At 38.3% G+C, this 23,686-nt stretch overlaps 1 protein-coding gene across 1 annotated transcript in view; it reads left to right on the top strand.

Annotated features, from left to right (window-relative positions):
- Window positions 1-7,683: 7,683 nt before the first annotated feature.
- The window catches only part of UBA6 (ubiquitin like modifier activating enzyme 6), an 81,966-nt gene continuing 65,963 nt past the window's right edge, over window positions 7,684-23,686 (top strand). The window contains exons 1-2 of the mRNA XM_065914662.1: window positions 7,684-7,798; window positions 11,417-11,479. Of these exons, the coding sequence (XP_065770734.1) occupies window positions 7,728-7,798; window positions 11,417-11,479 (134 nt within the window). The 5' untranslated portion in view covers window positions 7,684-7,727. The remainder of the gene's footprint in view (window positions 7,799-11,416; window positions 11,480-23,686) is intronic.

The following is a 23,686-nucleotide window of genomic DNA, read 5'->3' on the forward strand; positions in this document are numbered from 1 at the left end:
TAAATCCACACACCTATGGACACCTTATCTTTGACAAAGAAGGCAAGAATATACAATAGAGAAAAGACAATCTCTTTAATAATTGGTGCTGGGAAAACTGGTCACTTGTGAAAGAATGAAACTAGAACACTTTCTAACATCATACACAAAAATAAACTCAAAATGGATTAAAGATCTAAATGTAAGGCCATAAACTATAAAACTCCTAGAGGAAAACATAGGCAAAACACTCTCTGACATAAATCACAGCAGGATTCTCTATGACACACCTCCCAGACTAATGGAAATAAAAGCAAAAATAAACAAATGGAACCTAATTAAACTTAAAAGCTTTTGCACAACGAAGAAAACTATAAGCAAGGTAAAAAGACAGCCTTCAGAATGGGAGAAAATAACAGCAAACGAAACAACTGACAAAGAATTAATCTCAAAAATGTACAAGCAGCTACTGCAGCTCAATTCCAGAAAAATAAATGACCCAATCAAAAAATGGGCCAAAGAACTAAACAGACATTTCTCCGAAGAAGACATACAGATGACTAACAAACACATGAAAAGGTGCACAACATCACTCATTATCGGAAAAATGCAAATCAAAACCACAATGAGGTACCATCTCACACCAGTCTGAATGGCTGCTATCAAGAAGTCTATAAACAATAAACGCTGGAGAGGGTATGGAGAAAAGGGAACCCTCTTACACTGTTGGTGGGAAAGCAAACTAATACAAACACTATGGAGAACAGTGTGGAGATTCCTTAAAAAACTGGAAATAGAACTGCCATATGACCCAGCAATCCCACTGCTGGGCATACACACCGAGGAAACCAGAATTGAAGACACGTGTACCCCAATGTTCATCACAGCACTGTTTACAATAGTCAGGACATGGAAGCAACCTAGATGCCCATCAGCAGATGAACGAATAAGGAACCTGTGGTACATGTACATAATGGAATATTACTCAGCTATTAAAAAGAATGCATTTGAATCAGTTCTAATGAGGTGGATGAAACTGGAGCCTATTATACAGAGTGAAGCAAGTCAGAAAGAAAAATACCAATATAGTATACTAACACATATATATGGAATTTAGAAAGATGGTAACAATGACCCTATATGCGAGACAGCAAAAGAGACACAGATGTAAAGAACAGACTTTTGGACTCTGTGGAGAAGGTGAGGGTGGGATGATTTGAGAGAAGCATTAAAACATGTATATTATCATATGTGAAACAGATCCCCAGTCCAGGTTCGATGCATGAGACAGGGTGGTCAGGACTCATGCACTGGGATGACCCTGAGGGATGGGATGGGGAGGGAGGTGGGAGGGTGGTTCAGGATGGGGAACACATGTACACCCATGGCTGATTCATGTCAGTGTATGGCAAAAACCACTACAATATTGTAAAGTAACTAGCCTCCAATTAAATAAAAACAAACAAAATAAACACCAAAAAACAAAACATGGAAAAAAAATCCAAATCCAAATATCTACACTCCAGTGGCTGGAATCTTCATCTGAAGCATAGAAGGTAACTTCTACCTAATTACTGACTTTCTCGCATAACTAGTCCATTGAGTAAGAAATTCACATGAGTTTTTAAAATTCTAACAATCATTTCAGATTAAGAGAATAATTGCCAGGTAAATTGATATTTTTAAAATGTGGCAACCTGAAGTGAATTTCCTAGGAAACTAATAAAACTTTACTTCAAATCTCCTCATTCAGCCCCCTCATGAGCCCTGGAAAAGAAGTCTTCCTATGGTTATATGCTTTTATAGAATCACAAAAATAAGGTATTATAATCGTATTGGTTAAGATCACCTCTTTTCACTTTTACTTCTCCTCTGTCACATTCCTTTATCAGATAACGTGGTGTTGGAATGACCATGGATAGCTTTGGGATCCAGCCAAGGGGAACCTGTTGTTCATTGCTAAGTCTTGTCCCACTTTTTTGCCAGGCTCCTCTTTCCTCCACTATCAAGGGGAGCTTGGTGGTAGGCAAAGCTATTTCTTGCCTATCCCCTTCATCCAGAATTGCCCAACATTTGGAACTAAATAGGAAATCTCACCAGCAGAGGGGTGAGGATTCATAGGAGTAATTTGTCATTGTTGTTGTTGCTACTTAATATTATCTTAATTGGTAATAAAGAATCTTTAGAGTATGCTTATCCTAAAATTGTCAAATTTCACTAATTATTAAAGATAGATATCTCTCTTGCTGTCTTATTGGAGATGATAACCTAGATTCAGTATGTATTTCCACACCTTTGCTTCCTATCTCTATCATTAAAGAATTAAATCATCTAGCATTAAAACATCCTTAACTGCACTGGTGAGGGTTATTGTACAGATTAGAAAGAGCTGCTGGGAGCTCTACTTGCTGGAATATAAAATTCAGCCTCCCACACAAAGCCCAGAGAAAAGAGGACTGTGAGAGATGACTCCTTTAATACCTTCTTCAGTCAGATTAGTGTTGTTAAGTATGTTCCTACATGAATGTTTCTAGACCTACAATGGATTGTAAGTGATGAAGGTCTCTCTAGAATGCCACCATGGGCAAAGAAGATGCTGCAAATACTTATGCCTCTAAGCACTACACCACTGAAAAGAAAATCAATGAGCTAGTGTTTGACAGGTTTTAGAAGCTAGCTGACCAAAGTGTAGGTTCAGGCTTTCTTGGACTTCCGTTGACTGTTTGTAAAGCCAGTTTCTATTTCACATTTCTGCTGATAGTTGATTATAGGAACAGAGTTCATTTACCCAACTCAGTTTTTCTGAGCTGTCGCTAAAGTCATCAACTTCATCTACTATATAGCTTTATGATTGTGCTTTTATATGAGCTAATGGAACTATTTACATTTGAGTTGAAACCCTGATTACAAGCAATCAATATACAATAAGCTTTAACCATATTTCAACAGGATTCTATTCTCCATCAACACTTCCCTCAGATTTTATGATGCCATGTATATCTATATGCCAGACTTCCAACCAACTTCTTCTCTGTTTCCATACCTACTTCCTCTGTCCACATATATTCCAGTTATCTTTGCTTAAAAAAAAAAAGCCCAATCACAAACATTTTCTGTATGAGTCCTTGTTAGGAGTTAACCAACCCTGTGACCCTTATAATGGTAAACATAAGGTATGTCTAAGGAAAGGTAGGATCCAGAGTACAAAATGGCATCAGACCCAAGAGGAATGGAACTGCAAATAAACTAAGCAACAGAAAGAAAAACAAGACAAACGCAGAGATAAGTACAGCCTAGAACTCAATAAGGAAAGCTGTACTGAAAAGAGGTTCAGAGGTACCCACAGAATGAGTGAGAGGAAGCGACTGAGAGCAATGCAAGACACTTTCAAAACAAAGGCCTAGGTCTAGCAGAACAGATGGAGAAGGCAGCAACCCACTCTGGTACTCTTGCCTGGAAAATCCCATGGATGGAGGAGCCTGGTAGGCTGCAGTCTATGGGGTTGCGAAGAGTCGGGCACGACTGAGCGACTTCACTTCCACTTTTCACTTTCATGCATTGGAGAAGGAAATGGCAACCCACTCCAGTGTTCTTGCCTGGAGAATCCCAGGGATGGGATAGCCTGGTGTGTTGCCGTCTATGGAGTTGCACAGAGCTGGACACAAGAGACTTAGTGACTTAGCGGCAGCAGCGGAAGCAGAACAGAGATAACTGGGGAACTTTTTAGAAATGCAAATGCTAAGCCCCCCAACCAAGCATAATGAAGCAGAAACACTACTGTGGGGTCCAATAATTTGCTTTAACCTGCTGGCCAGGAGATCCTGCTGTGTGCTTAAGGTTGATGCCCCCAGGCTACAGGTTTTGTTGTTGCTCAGCCACTAAGTCTGTCAGACTCTTTACAGCCTCATGGACTGCATCATGCCAGCCTCCTCTGTCCTTCACTATCTCCTGACCTTTGTTCAAATTAATGTTCATTGAGTTGGTGATGCTGTCTAACCACCTCATCCTCTGCCATACTTTTCCCCTCCTGCCCTCAATCTTTTCCAGCACTAGAGCCTTTTCCAATGAGTCTGCCATAGTATTGGAGCTTCAGTTTCAGCATCAGTCCTTCCAAGGAATACTCAGGGTTGATTTCCTTTAGGATTGACTGGTTTGATCTCACTGCAGTCCATGGGACTCTCAAGACTCTTCCCCAGAATCTCAATTTGAAGGCATCAGTTCTTCGCTGCTCACTCTTCTGAGCAACAGCACACATCTGTACAAAAGCTACTGGAAAAAAACCATAGCTTTGGCTATACAGACCAGAGAGACGTGCTGGTTGTCAAACTAGAGACTAGAAAACAAGCCATCCATGCAAAGGGAGATGATCTGAATATTGTTTCAGTCAAGACAAAGAGGTGAAATTCAGTAGTTTGTGTCTATGGTGAACAGTGACTGTGGCTGAATTTGGATCTCTGCAACAGGGCGCTGAACAGCCTCCTTCATAAAGGGGTTGAAGTGCCTCGATCACAAATTAGGGCATAGTCTAATGCATTTACATCATATTGCCTAGAAAGCCACAAAAATACTAAGTCCCACTTAGGGATTTTCAGATTTGTCATCTGTTTTCCACCAATATTAGAAGAAGGTTAAACTTTGGAGTATGATTTATTATATTTTACCTTTAGTCACTGAAAAAGTTGGTTTAAAACTCAACATCAGAAAATTAAGATTATGACATCCGGTCTCATCACTTCATGGCAAGTAGATGGGGAATCAATGGAAACAGTGACAGACTTTATTTTGGGCGGCTCCAAAATCACTGTGGATGGTGACTGCAGCCATGAAAAGACTTAAAAGACATTTTTTCCTTGGAAGAAAAGCTATGATTAACCTAGACAGCATATTAAAAAGCAGAGACATTACTTTGCCATCAAAGGTCTGTCTAGTTAAAGCTGTGGTTTTTCCAGTGGTCATCTATGGATGTAAGAAGTGGACTATAAAGAAAGTCGAGCGCCGAAGAATTGATGCATTTGAACTGTGGCATTGGAGAAGACTCTTGAGAGTCCCTTGGACTGCAAGGAGATCCAATTAGATGATCCTTAAGGAAATCAGTCTTGAATATCCATTGGAAGGACTGATGCTGAAGCTGAAACTCCAATATTTTGGCCACCTGATGGGAAGAGCTGACTCACTGGAAAAGACCCTGATGGTGGAAAAGATTGATGGTAGGAGGAGAAGGGAACAACAAAGGATGAGATGGTTGAAGGGCATGACCGACTCAATGGACATGAGTTTGAGTAAGCTCCTGGAGCTGGTGGACAGGGAAGCCTAGTGTGCTGCAGTTCATAGGGTTGCAGAGTCAGACATGACTGAGCAACTGAACTGATCTCTAGTCATTGATACGTAAGTCGATAAATGAAATAATAAAGTATCTTGGAAAATTTTATTTCAATTGTTAATCTACAATGATTTGTCTTTGTACTGTTGTATGGGCAATTTTTTAAAAAATATTTCAGGAAAATGTGATATGCATATATCCCAATCCATAGACCACTTAAGAGGATAATTATTCACATTTTGGAAAGGTTTATTTCCTTCACAAAAGAATTCCCTCGAGTTCTTTCAAATGGCCAGCATGAAGACAGTTCAAATGTTACTGCAGCAGCTTTGGACAGTGAAGTCTGCTTCCAAACTCAGGGTAGGCTGCTTTCCAACCATATTCATGAAGGCCTGACCTCAGGACACAGTACTTCCTAATCTTTATGACAGTCATGGAACAGGTGTTGCAATTTGGGGCATCTGGGTATAATATATTAGAGAAATACACAACAAAGGATGAAACTAGTCATTACTCTGTATCTACAATGATGTGAATTTATCCAAAACATTTAAGCTCTTCATCTTTTTGAGTCATCCGCTGTAAAGCAATGGCATTGTATATTTAGGTGACTGCTCAGTATTGCTTCCAAGCAAATAGTCAATAATTTAGGAGTATGAAATGGAAAATACATATAAATAGTCTCTATAATTATAAAACACAATATAGATGTTATCATCTTTATAATTTATGATATAAAATATTTTAGAAATCCAATTTGCACATAAAATTTCAAGAAGATATTCATTAAAATGTACACTTACATGATGATCAAGACAGGGCAATTCTAAATGTATTGCATCCTGGATTGGATGCATACCAAAAAAAGGACATTAGTGAAAAACTGGTGAAATCCAAATAAAGTATGTAGCTAGTTAATAGTATTTGTACCAATATTAATTTCTCAGTCGTGACAAATGGACCACAGTTATGTAAGATGTTATCATTAGAAGAAACTGAGTGAAGCATATTCAGAAATTGTTTTACCTTTGCAAATTTTCTGTAAATCTAAAAATATCCCAAATAAAGATTTTAAAACAAAATTATTGTTCTATGCCTTGAGGATGCAACTATTCAAACATACACACATACATAATACATATAAACACATGTGCAACACAGACACAACAGAAATGAAGGAAACTATAAAAATCAAGCCACCATACTTTTCAGCACTAAAGCAAGAAAGGAGGAGCGTTCTAGTGTTAGAAAAGTTTTCCTGAAACTTGAGAAGAAAGAAACATGAGACTGAACTAAGAAAAGTAAACATCTGCTTTGCCATTCATCAGGCATAAAGACAGATAAAGCCAGTTGTAAGGTTAACAGAAAATACTATTTCTCCCAAGAACATGCTGTATAGCATCACCAAAAGAATCCACTTCCAGTAACTGCTACTTTTTTTACACACAAAGAACTCTTTTCTCTAAAATCATAGATTGTAAAAAAAAAAAAATTGCTCTTTGAAATTTTTCATTAAAATGGAAACATCCCATTGTTGGCTAGATGACCTAAGTTATGTGAAACAGCCTCTACTTCCAGAACTTCAGAAAAGGAGTTTGTGGACATATTCCCCGTCTACTTTTACTCTGTAGCTTCCAAAAAAAATATTAGTTGAGAAGTTCTTAGACGTATATTTTGGTACTTAATCTGGCAAGTCACTTACATCGATTGTAAATTTGTCCCTCTCTCACAAACTATAGGCAACCTGGATGATATATGTCATTCATCGTTCAAGAAAATCACATGATTCTACCAAATTTGTGATAGTGCTTGACATGTAATAGACGTCCAAAATTAGAAGTTACACGTATAACGTCTTAAAATGGAATTCCTGACTGGAAGTCCGGACCTACTTATTACTAGCCTTTCGGATTTTTCTATTTTTAATAAAATGAAGCGTTTCTTCTTGCCATAAAACTCTTAAGGATTTTGCTATGCAATCCCATTACTTCGCTGGCCACTGGAATCCTGTGTTTGCCTTGCGAAGAGTTTTGGTTCAGCTTAAGTCCGCCGGAACCAAGTCGCTACAGTGCCACTTCAGGCTTCCCTGATGGGTCAGACGGTGAAGACTCTGACAGACACAGACACACACACACACACTCCCCGTTTCCCACCCCCCCAACACACACACATACATGCACACACACGCACGCACACACACCCGCCGCCCCCAAACCGGCGCGCTTCAACTACCTGCTGCAAAGCCCTCCCCCGGACCACACCCAAACCGGAAGCCAGGACGCCCCTGGGGTTGACGGGAAGGAGCCGCCTGGCTGCTCGCTTCTAAGGCCTGCCCCCTCGTGTGACGTCATTGCCCGCCCCTTGACCTCGCGGTCCCGCCCTCTTCCCTGCTTCCCAGTAGCCAGCTGCGGCTGCGTCTCTGGAGGCGATGGAGGGATCGCAGCCGGTGGCTGCGCGTCCGGGGGAAGAGGCATCTTGCTCCTCCTGGAGGACCAGCGGGTGAGAGAACAAGTGTGGGCGCGAAGTGGGGCGTGGCGGGCAGGACCAGGGGTCCGACTTTCTGGGTCTCCCACTCGGGCGGGCAGGGAGCGCGCGAGAGGCCGCGGGGCAGGGCAGAGCCGGCCTTGGGCGGCGAGGGGAGCGCGCGGGGTAGGTGTGGCGGCGTGGGCTTCGGCCTCAGCGACTCCGGGCTTTGTTGAGGCGGAAATCCTCCACTTGTCGCCCGTTTCATCGCTTTCTCAGTTCTGGTTGGGGTCTGCCATCCTTCTTCCTTCCAGTCACCGGACGTAGGAGGGAAGGAGGGGCTCTGGGTGCGAGCTTCCCTGCCCCGGTGCCGGACACCTTCCCTCCTTTCGATAAAGTGAAAGCTGAGCTCCATGGTGCACGATCCTCCACTGAGATTCTCCTTTGAAAACTGTTACCAGAGGGAACTCGGTTATAATGAATCATTGGTAGTCAGAACACCCTGAGGCCTGTTGATTGCCCTTTAAAACAAGAGAGAGAAAAAAGAAAGAAAGAAAAAGAAACGCAGGGGAAAAAACCACGAGTTACCCATTCTTATTTCGCAGTTGGTGTTGAGGCTCACGTCTTTTCCATTCCTGCAGAAATAGAGGGGAAACGTTCGTGTAGTTCCTGTTTGTCATTTCATAATTAATAAAGCGGATAGTTAAATTCTGCCCACCACCAGAATACAATGTGCCGAAGATAGAAGTGGTGGATATTTGATTTTGAGCTAATATGAATGTTCACAAGTCTATAGCTTTTTCACCAGCCTTAGACTGAAAGGATGCGTTGATACCATGGTATTGCCTGCCATTGCCACCACTGCCAGACTTAGGTGGGAGATATTATGTAATACAAATAAAACCTCCTCTTATTTAAAGCATTTTCGTTTGCCATTTAAGACCTTATAAGAAGAATGATATTTGAAAGATTCCAGTAAGGCAGAACTTCTGAAAAGTGGATTTCAGTCATAATCATTACATGACAGTACTAGTTAGAATGTAGCTCTTCTCATTTTTACTTAAGAGCTTTACCATCTTAGACTGTTGCTCTCCATGCAAGGAAGATAGCTATAGAAAGTGTATAGAAAGTAGGAAAGTTGTAACAAGACTTTTTCTTGAGTTTTGTGTTTTGTTAGAGTGCCAGGGTATATTGTGTATGTGCTTTTATTAGTTAGCTGGAAGGTGATATCACTTGATTATCTACTCAATGATAAAAGAAATAATAATATTTTTGATCATATGTTTTCAAATTCTTTGCCTATATATCAATATACCAGGCCTAGAAAATTGGATTCTAAAACTGAATTTTTTGTTATCACGTTGTTTTTAGAATCCTGTAACTGATACATAGAGCTTCCCAAAACCTAGAATGAATACACTTTTGCCAAAGATGGTATTGATTTTAGCTCAGGCTCAAATTGTCCTGGCGGTTCCCTCTGCCCATGAACCATCTATGTTTCCCAATTATCATTTTTCTTTCTATGCCACACTGTGAAAAAATTGAAATGAGCTGCAGTAATTGATATATCACTCTATCTTGTCACACCAGTATGTTTCAGTTCAGGTCAGTTGCTCAGTCGTGTCTGACTCTTTGCGACAGTATGGACTGCAGCATGCCAGGCTTTCCTGTCCATCACCAACTCCTGGAGCTTGCTCAAACTCATGTCCATCCAATCGGTGATGCCATCCAGCCATCTCATCCTCTGGTCCCTTTCTCCTCCTGCCTTCAATCTTTCCCAGTGTCAGGGTCTATGAGTTGGCTCTTCACATCAGGTGGCCAAAGTACTGGAGCTTTAGCTTCAGCATCAGTCCTTCCAATGAATATTCAGGGTTGATTTCCTTTTGGATTGACTGGTTTGATCTTTGCAGTCCAAGAGACTCCCAAGAGACTTTTCCAACATCACAGTTTTTTAATTTTTAAAATTCCTTTAACAGATTTTTTTTTTTAGTGCTTTCTTCATGCCTACTATGAGAGGTGTGTGTGTGTGTGTGTGTGTGTGTGTGTGTGTGTGTGTGTGTGTGTGTGTGTTCATTCAATCTCCAACTGAACCCATGAACTATATAACCTGCCAGTCCGTGGGATTGTCCAGGCAAGAATACTGGAGCAGGTTGCCGTTTCCTACTCCCACGAGGTCTTCCAGACCCAGGGATGGAACCTGTGTCTCCTTCATTGGCAGGCGGATTCTTGACCACTGAGCCACCTTGGAAACTGTGAGAGGTAGTAGACAATATAGTGTGGTTGTAAGGAACCAGACTGATTAGTTTTAGGGCTTTCCATTTACCTGCTCCTTGACCTTGGGCAGGTTATTTAAATTATGTGTCTCAGGTTTTTTCCTTTGTTCAATGGGTATAGTAATAGTGTCTATCTCATTAAGTTGTTGAAAGGGTTAACTGTTAGTAAACACTTAAAACAGTGTGACACAATGTTTGTTCTTGTTATTAAATGTCAGGCACTGTTTAGGGATTTGAAAAATAGTAGTAAATTCCTAATGGAGCATACATTCTATAGAGGAAGGCAGATGATGAATAGTTAAGGATATGTGATTTGAAAAAAATACAGCAGGGAACCACCTGAGCAGGAGACCATTTAGTTGATTGTGTTACCAAACTTAGGTCCACTCACTGAATGTGCAGCAAAGCCAATCTACTGACACCAGGTTGTAGTGAAGAAAAGTACAGTTTATTGCAGGATTTAGGAAAGAAAACCGGCAGCTCATGCTCCAAAGACAAAAACTCCCCCATTGGCTTTCAGGGAAGGGTTTTTAAAGACAGTCTGAGGGAGAGGGTCATAGGGTATGTGATCCATGCTCAGTTCTCTGATTACTTGATGGTGAGATAACAGGGTAGTGTTTTGGAACCTCAGTCATCAGTCTCTGGTTCCAACTGATCTGAGGTCTACCTGCTGCTGGTCAGTTAACTTCTGCTTGGTGGGGATGTTAGCATCTGCAAGACAACTAAATTCCTTGACTTTGTTTTATGGCTAAACTATTATTAGTTTGCCTTGCTTGACTGCTCGAGTGGGTAGTTGTTCCCTTTTCCAGAGTATCTTCCCAACCAGGGATCGAACCCAGGTCTCCCTCATTGCAGGCAGATTCTTTACCGTCTGAGCCACCAGAGAAACCCAAGAAGACTGGAGTGGGTAGCCTATCCTTTCCCCAGGGGGTGTTCCTGACCCAGGAATCAAGCTGGGGTCTCCTGCATTGCAGGTAGATTCTTTATCAGCTGAGCTACCAGGGAAGCCCTAGATATCATCATTATATGGTAAATTCTGGGTATGTATATTATAGAAGGTTTATGGGCCACTCAGTATTGCTAAAATATAAATCCATCAGAATATATATTATAGCAATGATATTTATAGCAATTACAGCAATGATAACACCTGAGAATAAAACAACCGTGGGCTCTAATTTATACACAAAGCAAGCAGTGAGTGAATTTAATTTTGACCGATTTTTAAAATCTAAATAAAGTGGTAAATAATAAAACATATGTCTGGTTTGTAAAATCTGTTTTAGTAACTGGTGAATCTGATATCATGTGTTGTTGAATTTTACATTATAAAATATGAATATTGAATACCTATACTTGACCTTATGTTTTCTTTTTTCAGTGCAAATATAAATTTCTCCATCATGCCAACAGAATCTGTGGAGATTGATGATGCATTATACAGGTAAGAACCTCATGGAAGCAGATGTTTTTCCCATTCGTTGTTCTCCAGTAATGGAGTATAGTCTATTCGAAGACACCATTAGGCCTTTGCAGAATTTTGTAAAATGTATTTTAAGAGTTCTGCTCAAGTAAAAATTAGGATTCTTTCTTTCTTTTACTGTAGGCTGAAAGCTTGAATAATATTTAAATCTTGGTTGCTTTAGGTTTAGTTGACTAAGAATGATTTTGCTATCCACTACCAAATATACCTCTTGTTTCTGGACAGGAATACATACTTAATTTCCTGATAACTGCAGGAGTGAGTCTCATGAGAGATAATTCATTTCACTTTAGTTAGTGATACAGTAGCATCTAGAGAATATGTTTACTTCAGTGTAAGCTCATTAACAGCATTGCATGTTTGCACCGCATAGACAGTGGAGAAGTGATTGAAGAACTGTGGTTTGAATGGAATTTAGTGGGACTTTTTTTTTTTACCATATTTTTTCATGAAGTCAGGATACCTTTTTCAAAATTAAAGAGAACTTAAAAACACATAGGGCTTCCCTGGTGGCTCAGACAGTAAAGCGTCTTGCCTGCAATGTGGGAGATCTGGGTTCGATACCTGAGCTAGGAAAATCCCCTGGAGAGGGAAATGGCAACCCACTCCAGTACTCTTGCCTGGAAAATTCCATGTATGGAGGAGCCTGGTGGGCTACAGTCCATGGGTTCACAAAGAGTTGGACACGATGACACAGCTGAGCAACTTCACTTCACATAAATTGCTTCACATAAATTTAAAAACACATAAATTGCTGTCATTTCTAGTAAATTTCTTAAGTACTTTGAGATGTTTGCATGGAAGATAGTATAATCTCCATTTAAAAGTTTTTAGATTTTTCTCTATATGTAATCATGAAAAAATAGATTTTATGTAGGTAGAATTTGGAACAATAGGCTTTTTATGTATTTTGGATTTCTTTTTATATGTTCTTATGTGGGATGCAGAGTCAATTTTGAGCAGCTTGGGAGGAGCTGATATGTTGATTTCAAGTCCTATTTAGTCCTATACCCTTGGAAGAAGAGATAAAGACTAATTTGATTTTACTTATGTGAAAACTGTTTTACCATATGATCTCCTAGCTATAATTATATTGGGTTGGCCAAAAGATTTGGTTTTTTTTTTTTGTAAGGTGGCTCTAGTAGTGCTTAGTTATCTTTAAGTTCATTCAAAACAGTTTTATTAGGTGGTATTATGACAGCTGTCACTTGTCAAAATTGTTAAATTTTTGTATAGCCATTTCAATATTGAACCTGGAAGAAAGCATTTTTGGTGTATTATGCTTTATTAGTTCAAGAAAGGTAAAAATGCAACTGAAATGCAAAAAAAAAGAAAAGAATAGATTTGGTACAGTGTATGCAGAAGGTGCTGTGACTGATTGAACATGTCAGAAGTGATTTGGGAAGCTTCATGCTGGAGATTTCTTGTTGGATGATGTTCTACCGTCTGGTAGACCGGATGAAGTTGCTGGCAATCAAATCAAGACATTAATTCAGAACAATCAACATTATATCATACAGGAGATAGGTGACATACTCAAAATATCCAAATCAAGTGTTAAAAATCATTTGTACCAGCGTGGTTATGTTAATTGCATTGATGTTTGGGTTCCACATAAGTTAAGCAGGAAAAAAAAACCTTCTTGATTACATTTCTGCATGCAAATCTGTAATGAAAACATTCTGTTTTTAAAACAAATTGTGATGAGTGATGAAAAGTAGATACTGTACAGTAATGTGGAATGAAAGAGATTTTGAGGCAGTGAAATGAACTACCACCAGCCACACCAAAGGCCATTCTTCATCCAGAGAAGGTGATGGTGTGTATGTGATAGTGTTGGAAAGTGAAAGTGCTAGTCACTCAGTTGTGTCTGATTCTGTGGCCCCATGGCCTGTAGCCCACCAGGCTCCTCTGTCCATGGGTTTTCCCAGGCAAGAATACTGGAGTGGGTAACCATGCCCTTCTCCAGGGGATCCTCCCAACACGGGGAATGAACCTGGGTCTCCTGCATTGCGGGGAGATTCTTCACTGTCTGAGCCACCAGGGAAGCCCTGGGGTTGGAAGGGAGTCCTCTATTATAAGGTCCTTCTGGAAAATGAAACAGCTCCAACAAGTACTGTTTGTTCTGTTCCCTGGAGACTGTAAAAGGCGCCTGGAACAGTTCTTTGCTCAAAAAGATAAAAAATTTTGGGAACATAGAATTATGAAGTTGCCTGAAAAATGGCAGAAGGTAGTGGAACAAAACGGTGAATACATTGTTCAATAAAGTTCCTTCAGCCTTTTAAGTGAAAATGAAAAGTATATCTTTTATTTTTACTTAAAAATAAAAGCGGGAGGTGGGAGCGGGGTTCAGGATGGGGAACACATGTAAATCCATGGCTGATTCATGTCAATGTATGGCAAAAACCACTACAATATTGTAAAGTAATTAGCCTCCAACTAATAAAAATAATTGGGGAAAAAAATAAAAAATAAAAATTTACTGAAAGCAAAAATATAAGAATAAATTAAAAAAAATAAATAAAAGCCCATTTGCAATCACAGGAAAAAAAAAAAATAGAAGGAACCTTTTGCCCACCCCAATATATATATTTAAGTAGAAAATATTTTTAGGGCAGTTTCAATACCTACTTTAACAAAGTGTCTTGCTAAATATATTTCACTTTTTTTTTATTACTCAATCTTAAATCACCTCATAGTTTCTCATCGACTAAACCTGCAATTATTCTCAGAATCTAAAGATTTTTGGCGGGCTGGAGGAGCACTTCTGACAGCATTCTTAGCCACATCTCTATTTAGTTTTCTATCTTTATTATCAGCACATTGTCAGATAAGTTAGACAGACTTGAGCCAGTTCTATAGATTTGCCCATTTCCTTTTCTCTGAAGATATGCCTGAGCCTGCTAATCCAGCAATTTATCTAAAGATAATGAATCCCAATTTAGTACTCAGACCTTGGTTTTCTAACTTTGCTTTTACCAAAGGATCCTCCATTGGAGGTATGTATGTATGTGTTATTCACTCAGTAATTTCCGACTGTGTGACACCATGGACTGTAGCCTGCCAGGCTCCTCTGTCTATGTTCTCCAGGCAAGAACACTGGATTAGGTTGCCATTCCCTTTTTCAGGGTATCTTCCTGACCCAGGGTCAGGTCTTCCGCATTGCAGGCAGATTCTTTACCATCTGAGACACCAGAGAACACCATTGGAGGAAATTAAAACTAATTCAGATAATGATAAAATTATTACTTTGCTGTACTTTGCCGTCTCTCTCTCTCTCTCTCTCTCTTTTTAATGTTTCTTCTATATAGGTTCCTATGAAGAGATCACTATACGAAAAAGGGGTGAATATAAGAGCAGCATCAGGGCATTCTTAGGTTCTGGATTAGTACAATCATAGTAGTATCAATAACTGTGCATATTCTAGTGGAATACTAGAGGAAGTTCCTCTGACTTTCGAGATAACAGTCTTCTTGGATTTGCTTGTATTCCTCAGATTTCTCAGACTTCTCTTAGTCTGCTCTTGCTTTTATGTAAACCAGGTTCCAACTTTAGGATTTTTCTCTCAGTTCATTTCTTTGGTTCATGTCCATTTCCACGATTTTAGCTATTTCTTTAAGCTAGGGATGCTTGAGTCTCTTTCTTCAGCTTTCTTTTTCCAAGTTGAGTACCTTCTTTTTAAAAGGCATACAAGATTCTTTAGATGTAAACCAGGCAAATGTTCAATAGATAGCTCCTTTTTTAAAAAAAAAAAAGGACATATATTTGATTTACAGTGTTGTGTTAGAATATCTGCTTTTTGAGAAACACTGTGTAGAGAGACGTGGACAAGGTCTTTGACTTTAGAAGAGAATGTTCACATCCAATCCTGACATTTATATGAACCAAAACTAGTTATTTAATCTTTCTACTTCTCATACTTCTCATGTGTAAATGAGAAGAATGATACCTCTTAAAAATAATATCTTAGCCTTAAAGATTTCATGAAAAAACTATTAATATAAAATAATTTTCAGCGTGAAATGTCTCTTAACACTACTGGAACGCTTTTCCTTCTCTCTTCCCATTCCCAAGCTTAGTTAAGCGGTGTGTCAGACCTATTCAGTAACCTAAGCTAGAAACATTGGTGTCATCCTAGATCTTTCCTTATTTATCATCTTTCAAATTCAATTCTTTAAATCCTTTCAGTTCCTTTTAAGCAACTCTTAATTCCAATTTTTTTCATTTTCTCTCCCTGCTTTGGAATTTCTCAGTTGAACTATTATAATTTTCTCATATGCAATCTCTTTAGAACTATTCTTGTTTCTAATCCATCTTTCATAAGTTGTTCAAAGTCGTATTTTTGGCACTTACCTCACAGTCCGTGGCCTCTTAGCTTAAAATCCTTAAATGATTCCCTGTAATCTACACTGATGAAACTAAATAGTATAATATACATTTAAGCCCTTTTTGGATATAGTGTAGCAGCGGCAAGAGTTTGAACTTTGGTGTTAGATCTGAATTTGAATCATTCTCCATTGTTTGTAAGTGTATATTAGGTTACTTAACCTTTTAAGTGTCATCATTTCTTTCATTTATTCATTTTTTTCATCCACTCATTTATTCAACATCATTAATGAGAAAATGTGCACAGATTGAAAATTAATCATGAAGAATGGTACCTGTGAGTTCAATAACTTTTAGTTTGCCATTAGTTATGATCCTGTCTTTGTTTTTAGCTTCCATTCACTTCTCGCCCCTTTACCGTCTGACATCCTGTTGTTTATCTTTGTCAAAATTTATATTAATATTGTCAAGATCTAGGATTTGATTTTGTCCCACTTATAAGCTATAAGCTAGCCTATTATTGTTTAGTGGATGCTAACAGAAAATGTGAAACATCTGGATCAGAGACAAAGTGTTTCGCTACTAATGATACAGCAAAGAGCATGGGCATTATCATGATATTTGTTCTCCTTGCTCTCAAGCCCCATCTCATATCTCAGAGTTAAATACAACCCTGAGAAAAGGCCAAGTAAAGAGCAGTCAAGACATTGCCTTCTAGGCATATCTAGAGAGACATCTTGGAGTTGAGAGACCCATGAAAGAGTATCTCCCATCATAAATACATATTTTCCCACAGTTTCATTGAGATATAAATTAATGTAAAGTAGATCATGCATATTTAAAGTGTACAAATTGATATGTTTTGACATGTGTATATACTCATGATATCATCACCACAGTTTAGATAACTCAGTCACAACTAAACATTTTCTCTGTGCCACTTGGTAATTCCTTCCTCTCTTCTCTCTCCAGCTGCCATTTTCCCCAGGCACACTCATCTGCTTTTTGTACTGTAGAATAGTTTTCATTTTCTAGAATTGTGTACAAATGGAATCAGACAGTATGTACACCTTTGGGAAGTTTGGTTTTTTTCACTCGGTGTAATGAGTTTGAGATTCATATATGATGTTGTATCAGTTATTTGTTCCTTTTTATTGCTGAGTTGTTTTCTATTTTATGGCTATACTACAGTTTAGTGGCTTCCCTGTAATTTTTGCAGTTGTACAAATATAGGCTTACAAAGTTGTACAGTATTTGTAATTGTACAAATATAGGCTTCACTGGTGGCTCAACTGGTAAAAAATCCACCCGCAATGCAGGAGACCTGGGTTCGATCCCTGGATTGGGAACATCCCCTGGAGAAGGGAATGGCTACCCACTCCAGTATTCTGGCCTGGAGAATTCCATGGACTGTATAGTTCATGGGGTCACAAAGAGTCAGACTCAACTTAGCAACTTTCACTTTCACAATTAATTTAATCACTTAATAATTGTAATGGACTTTTGGGTTATTTCCAGGTTTTGGCTATTACAAATAAGGCTGTCATACTTTATATGCAATTTTGGGAATACTGATGTTTTAACTATTGAACTTTAATTAATATGGTATACCTGTCAGTATTGCTGTACTTTCTTTAGTAATGTTATATAGTTGTGTAGGACACAACTCAGACTGAACAACAGCAGTCAGTCAGATTAGCAAGATTGTAAGATAAGAAGTAAATGTGCAAAAATCAGTTGTGCTCCAATTTAAGAGTAATGAATACCTGAAAACTGAAACTTAAAAATTACCATTTACAATAGTATAAAAAATAGAAAGATTTGACAAAAGTTATGCAAGATCTTTGCACTGGTAACCATATAACATTACTAAAGAGAGTACAGCAATATTGACAGATATACCATATTAAAGTGGTGTCCAACTCATTTTGAACCCATAGACTGTAGCACAACAGGCTCCCTTGTCTTTCAACTATCTCCCAGAGTTTGCTCAAATTCATATCCATTGAGTCAGTGATGATATCTGTCTCATCCTCTCCCATCCCTTTCTCCTTTTGCCTTCAGTCTTTCCTAACATCAGGGTCTTTTCCAAGGAGTCAGTTCTTCACATCAGGTGGCCAAGTATTGGAACTTCAGCAACAGCCCTTCCAATGACTATTCAGGTCCTTTAAGATTGGCTACTTTAATCTCCTTGCAGTCCAAGGGACTCTCAAGAGTCTTCTCCAGCACCACAATTCTAAAACATCAATTCTTCGGTGCTCAGCCATCTTTATGGTCCAGCTCTCACATCCATGCATGACTATTGGAAAAACCATGTCTCTGTGGATCTTTCACTTATTAGTTCTAGTAAAATTTTTTGTAAATTCCATAGAATTTTCTAGATAGTCATGTTGTTTGAAAATAAAGACATTTTCTTTCCTCCTTTTCAATCTGAGTGCCTTTTGTTTTTCTGTCTTAACTTTATTACTATGGCCAGAACCTCCAATACAGTGTAGAGTTGAAGAGATAAAGACAGGCAACCTCTCTTTCTTCCTGACAATCATTGATGGAAAACATTCATCTCTCCATAGTGGAGTATGATGTTAGCTGTGGGTTTTTCGTAGTTACCCTTTATTAGGTTGAGGAAGTGCCCTTCTGTCACTAGTTTGCTTAGAGTTTTGTTGTTTTTTTAAATCAGAAATGGAGTATTGTAATTGTCAAACACTTTTTCTGTATTCATGGAAGTGATTATATGGCTTTTCCACTGTAGTCTTTTAATGTTATGAATTACAGTGCTGTCATTTAGAGTATTATACCACCCTTGCATTCTGTTTCTGGGATTAATCTCACATGATGTATTTTTACAGAAATTTCTGTTAAGAATTTTTGCATCCATGTTACATGAGGGATATTGGTTTGAGTATTTTTTTAACTGAATGATTTTGCCTGGTTTTGGTATCAGAGTGATGCTGACCTCACAGAATAAGCTGAGAATTGTTTTTTCTTCAGATTTCTAGAAAGTTTGTGTAGAGTCAATATTATTTTTTCTCAGATTTTTGGTAGAATTCACAAGGAAGCTGTATTTGGAGTTTTCTTTGTGGGAAAGTTTTAAACAATAAATACATATTAAATAGCTAATAGATACTGGGATATTCAGATGATATGTTTCTTTTTGAGTGAGCTTTAATAGTTTGTGTCTTTCAAAGAGTATGTTCATTTGTCTCATTGGTTGAATTTAGTGACATGAAGTGGTTTGTAATATTCCCTGAATATCCTTTTTTAGTGTCTACAGAATCTGAACAATATTCCCTGCTCATCAGGATAATTATCAGATAATGGTAAGAGAAGATAATTCTGTCTTCTCTTTTAATCCTGATTATTCTAACCAGAGATTTGTCCATTTTATTTTCTTCTCAAAGAGCCAGCAGTTAAATTGATTTTTAAAATATTTTTTATTTTGTATTTCAATAGTTTCTGTGCTTTAAAGGGTTTTTTTCCTGCTTATTTTTAATTTAATTTGATCTTTTTCTTATTTCTTAAAGTGGGAGTTGAGATCATTGATTTTTGAGACCTTAAGTGTCTTATTTAGTTTCCAGATATTAAAGAATTTTTTTTCAGAGATCTTTCTGTTGTCGATCTCTAATCATTCCAGTGTTATCAGGAAACATACTTTGTGTGACTTAAATTTCTTAAAGTTTTTTTTAGTGGAGAATTTGGTCTATCTTGGTCAATGTTCTGTGTACATTTGGAAAGAATGTGTAGTCTGTTATTTACTGGATTGTCCTATCAGTGTCAGTTAGATCAAATTGATTAATAGTGTTGTTCAACTGTTCTGAAATATTACTGATTTTCTGTGTATTCTTTATACCAATTGTTAGGAGATGGATGTTGTCCATAATTTCCTGTTTGTGTGTTTCATACTTCAGTTCTACCAGTTTTTGCGTCACATAGTTTGCAGCTGTGTTAGTAGTGCATACACATTTAGAATTGTTATGTCCTCTTGATGTACTGACCCTTTTATCATTATGAAGTGGCCTCTTTATCCTGGTAGTTTTGTTTGCTCTGAAATCTATTTGTCTGATATTGAAATAATCTGCTTTTCCCTTGATATTGGTATCATGATGTCTTTTTCCACCCTTTTACTTTCCTTTTTTGTATATATTTAAGTGGGCCTCCTTGTAGATAGAATATAGTTGGGTTTTTCTCTTTATTCAGTGTGACACTCTTTTAGAGGCATGTTTGCACCATGTATATTTAACATGTGACATGCGAGACCTTAGTTCCCCAACTCTTTCCCCGCAGCAGAAGTGCAGAGTCTTAACCACTGGACCACCAAGGAAGTTCTGTTGATACTATTTCTGCTGTTTGTCTTCTAATTGCCTAATCTGTCTGTTACTGGTATTCCTTTTCTGTCTCTCTCTTTTTGTTGAATAATTGAGCATTTAAATTATATTTTATCTTTACTGACATGTTGCAGTTGTAACATCTTGTCTCTTAGTATCCATGGGGTATCTGTTCCAGGAGCCTCCATGTATATGAAAATACGTGAATACTCAAACCTTTTGCATCAAGTGGTATGATATAATGAATACATTTGGCTGTCTGTGTTCTTGGGCTTCCCTGTGGCTCAGCTGGTAAAGAGTTCGCCTGCAGTGTGGGAGACCTGGGTTTGATCCCTGGGTTGGGAAGATCCCCTGGAGAAGAGAAAGGCTACCCACTCCAGTATTCTGGCCTGGAGAATTCCATGGACACTATAGTCCATGAGATCACAAAGAGTTGGACAACTGAGTGACTTTCGCTAGCATCCATATCCTTGGATGTAAATATGGAGGGCTGACTGTATATTTTTTGGAAAAAAAAAATCCACATATAAGTGGACCCACATAGTTCAAACCTATGTTTGAGAGTCAGCTGTACTTTCTTTTGCTTTGTTTAGTGATTCAGTTCAGTCTCTCAGCTGTGCCCGACTCTGTGACCCCATGGACTACAGCATGCCAGGCTTCCCTGTCCATCACCCATTCCCAGAGTCTGCTGAAACTCATGTGCATTGAGTCAGTGATGCCATCCAACCGTCTCCTCCTCCCTTCAATCTTTCCCAGTATCAGGGTCTTTTCCAATGAGTCAACTCGTTGCATGAGGTGGCCAAAGTATTGGAGTTTCAGCTTAAACATCAGTCCTTCCAGTGAATATTCAGGACTGATTTTCTTCAGGATTGACTGGTTTGATCTCCTTGCAGTCCAAGGGACTCTGAAGAGTCTTCTCCAACACCACAGTTCAAAAGCATCAATTCTTCGGTGCTCTAGCTTTCTTTATAGTCCATCCATACATGACTACTGGAAAAACCATAGCTTTGACTAGACGGAAAGTGGTTACTTTTTGGTTTATAGTGTAAATCTTTACAGTGTGTATTCAGATCTAGCATCACTTCCTGTATGGTATAAGAAAGTTACAACAGTGTTCTGTTTCTCTTTTTCCAGGATTTGAGTTATCAATGTCTTAAAATTTTACTTTTACATAATGTTATAAACTCACAATACATTATTGTTTTTGACTTAACCAGTCAATTATCTTTAAAAGAGATTTTAAAAATAAAGAAAAAAGGATTTTGTCATTTCTGATGTTCTCTATTCCTTTGTGTAAATTAAGATTTCCATCTAATATCGTTTATTTCTGCCTAAGGATTTATTTTGACATTTCTTACAGTGAAAGTGCTGCAATGAGTTCTTTCAGCTGTTATATGTCTGATGAAGTCTTTACTTCCTTTTTTTGAAATTGAGTATAGAAATTTAGGTTGACAGTGTCTTTCTTTCAATGTTTTAAAAATGTGCCATTGTCATCCAGTTTGTACTGCTTCCTGGGAGAAAGTCAGTTGTCATTCTTTCCTCTGTAAATTGCATGATCTGTTTTCTCTGATTATTTTTAATATTTTCTCTTCATCCCTGGTTTTAAACAATTACGATATCCCTTAGTGTAGTTTTCTTTTTACGTTTTGTTCTTTATTTGCATCATGGTCTGTGAGTTTATTGTGCTCCTAGAAAAATTTTAACTGCTTAGTTCTTCAGGTATATTTTTCTCTCCCCTTTTCTCCAGTCTCTTTCAGGGACCTCAGTTTCACATGGACCAAGTGAAGTTGTCCCACAACTCACTTAAGCTTTTTTGATTTGGGGGGATTTTTATCCCCCAGTTTTTTTATTTTCTGTTTTTCATTTTGTAAAGTCTGTTGCTGTGTCTTCAGGTTCACTTCTGCAGTGTTGAATCTGTTGTTAATTCCACTCAAAGTGTTTTTCATCTTACTTTTTACAGTTTTCATCTCTGGAAGTTTTTCTGCTTCTTGAGCATATGAATTATATTTTTAACTGTTTTAGTCTTTGTCCACACATTCTATCATATGTCATTTCTAAGTCTCTTCTATTGATTTTTCTGTCTAGAGTTGTATTTCTTGCTTTTTTGCATATTTAGTATTTTTTTTTTTTTGCATATCTAGTTTTTTTTTTGTTTTTTTTTTTTTTTAAGTGTATGTTAGACATTATGAATTTTACCTTTTTGGGTGCTGAATTATCTTGAATTCCTTTAAATATTCTTGAGCTTTTTCAGGGACACAGTTAAATTACTTGAAAACAAGTTTTTTTTCAAGGCTTACTTTTAAGCTTTGCTAGATAAGGCCAGAGGAGACTCAATTTTGAGGCTACTTCCCCCCAGTACTGATGTAATGCTCTTTTCTATTTTATCCAGCGCTGTCCGTGTTAAAAGATTTTCCATTTGACTGAAGAGGAACACAGACTGTCTGGCCCCGTTTAAACAGTGATTGTTTCACTGGGACTTTTCTTCTGGTTCTTCCCCTTGAGGTGGTTTCCTCCCCCAACTTGGCTGAAGAAGTGAAAACAGCCTGTCTGGCGTCCTGTCTGCATCTGCTCACAAACTCTAGCCTTGAATTCACACCCTGTTCTCTGCAGTCTGAGAAGACCACCATGCTCTTTTCGAGTTTCCCTTCCTGCTCTGCCTTCTGGAAACTCGGGGCCGTGGCTATGGCAGTCATAAAGCTCACCTGAACTGTTTTTCTTCTCTGAGATTATTGTCCTGAGCTGCCTATTGTCCAGTGTCCCAATTGTTTCATTTATATTGTCCATTTTCAGTTCTTTAAGACTCAATGGACATGGGTTTGGGTGGACCCCGGGAGTTGGTGATGGACAGGAAGGCCTGACGTGCTGCGGTTTACGGGGTCGCAAAGAGTTGCACACAACTGAGCGACTGAACTGAACTGAACTGAAGGCAGGAAGAGGATAAATCTGTTCCCCCTTATTTAACTAAGGCCAGAAGTGGAAGTTTTATGTGTATACCATGTATCTCTTGTCTGTCATTCTTTTTCATGCTTTTCTTTTTCCTAGCATAGAATGCCTTTCCTTCTTTGATTAATTTTTAACTCAAATCTTCAGATTTCAACTTGGATGAACCTCATTTGTGAAATTTTCCATGGCCTCCACTGATAGAGATAATCACTTCCGATTCTTTCAGGTTCCCTTAGTTTCTGGTACTTCTGTATGTAGTACTTAATAGTGGATTATTTGATTATTCCTCTCTCCCAATAGCATCACAGGCATCCTGCTAGGTATTTTACTTATCTTATTTAATTTAATCCTCACATTGCCTCATGATGTTGTTGCTATTGTGATCCCCATACAGTGCCAGTGCTTGGCTTGAAACAGATATTTTAATAAGTCTATGAATGTCTGAAGGTAACTGAAGTGCATCCAAAAGAAAGTGATTAGAGTGTAGATGGGGTCTCAAAATTCTGTCATGTTTGAAATTGTTTAAGGAACTAGAAATGTTTAGCTTGGAGAAAGAAGACTGTGGAACCTGAATACC

The sequence above is a fragment of the Muntiacus reevesi genome, chromosome 22, assembly GCF_963930625.1.
Source record: "Muntiacus reevesi chromosome 22, mMunRee1.1, whole genome shotgun sequence".
In the NCBI taxonomy this organism is placed as follows: domain Eukaryota; kingdom Metazoa; phylum Chordata; class Mammalia; order Artiodactyla; family Cervidae; genus Muntiacus; species Muntiacus reevesi.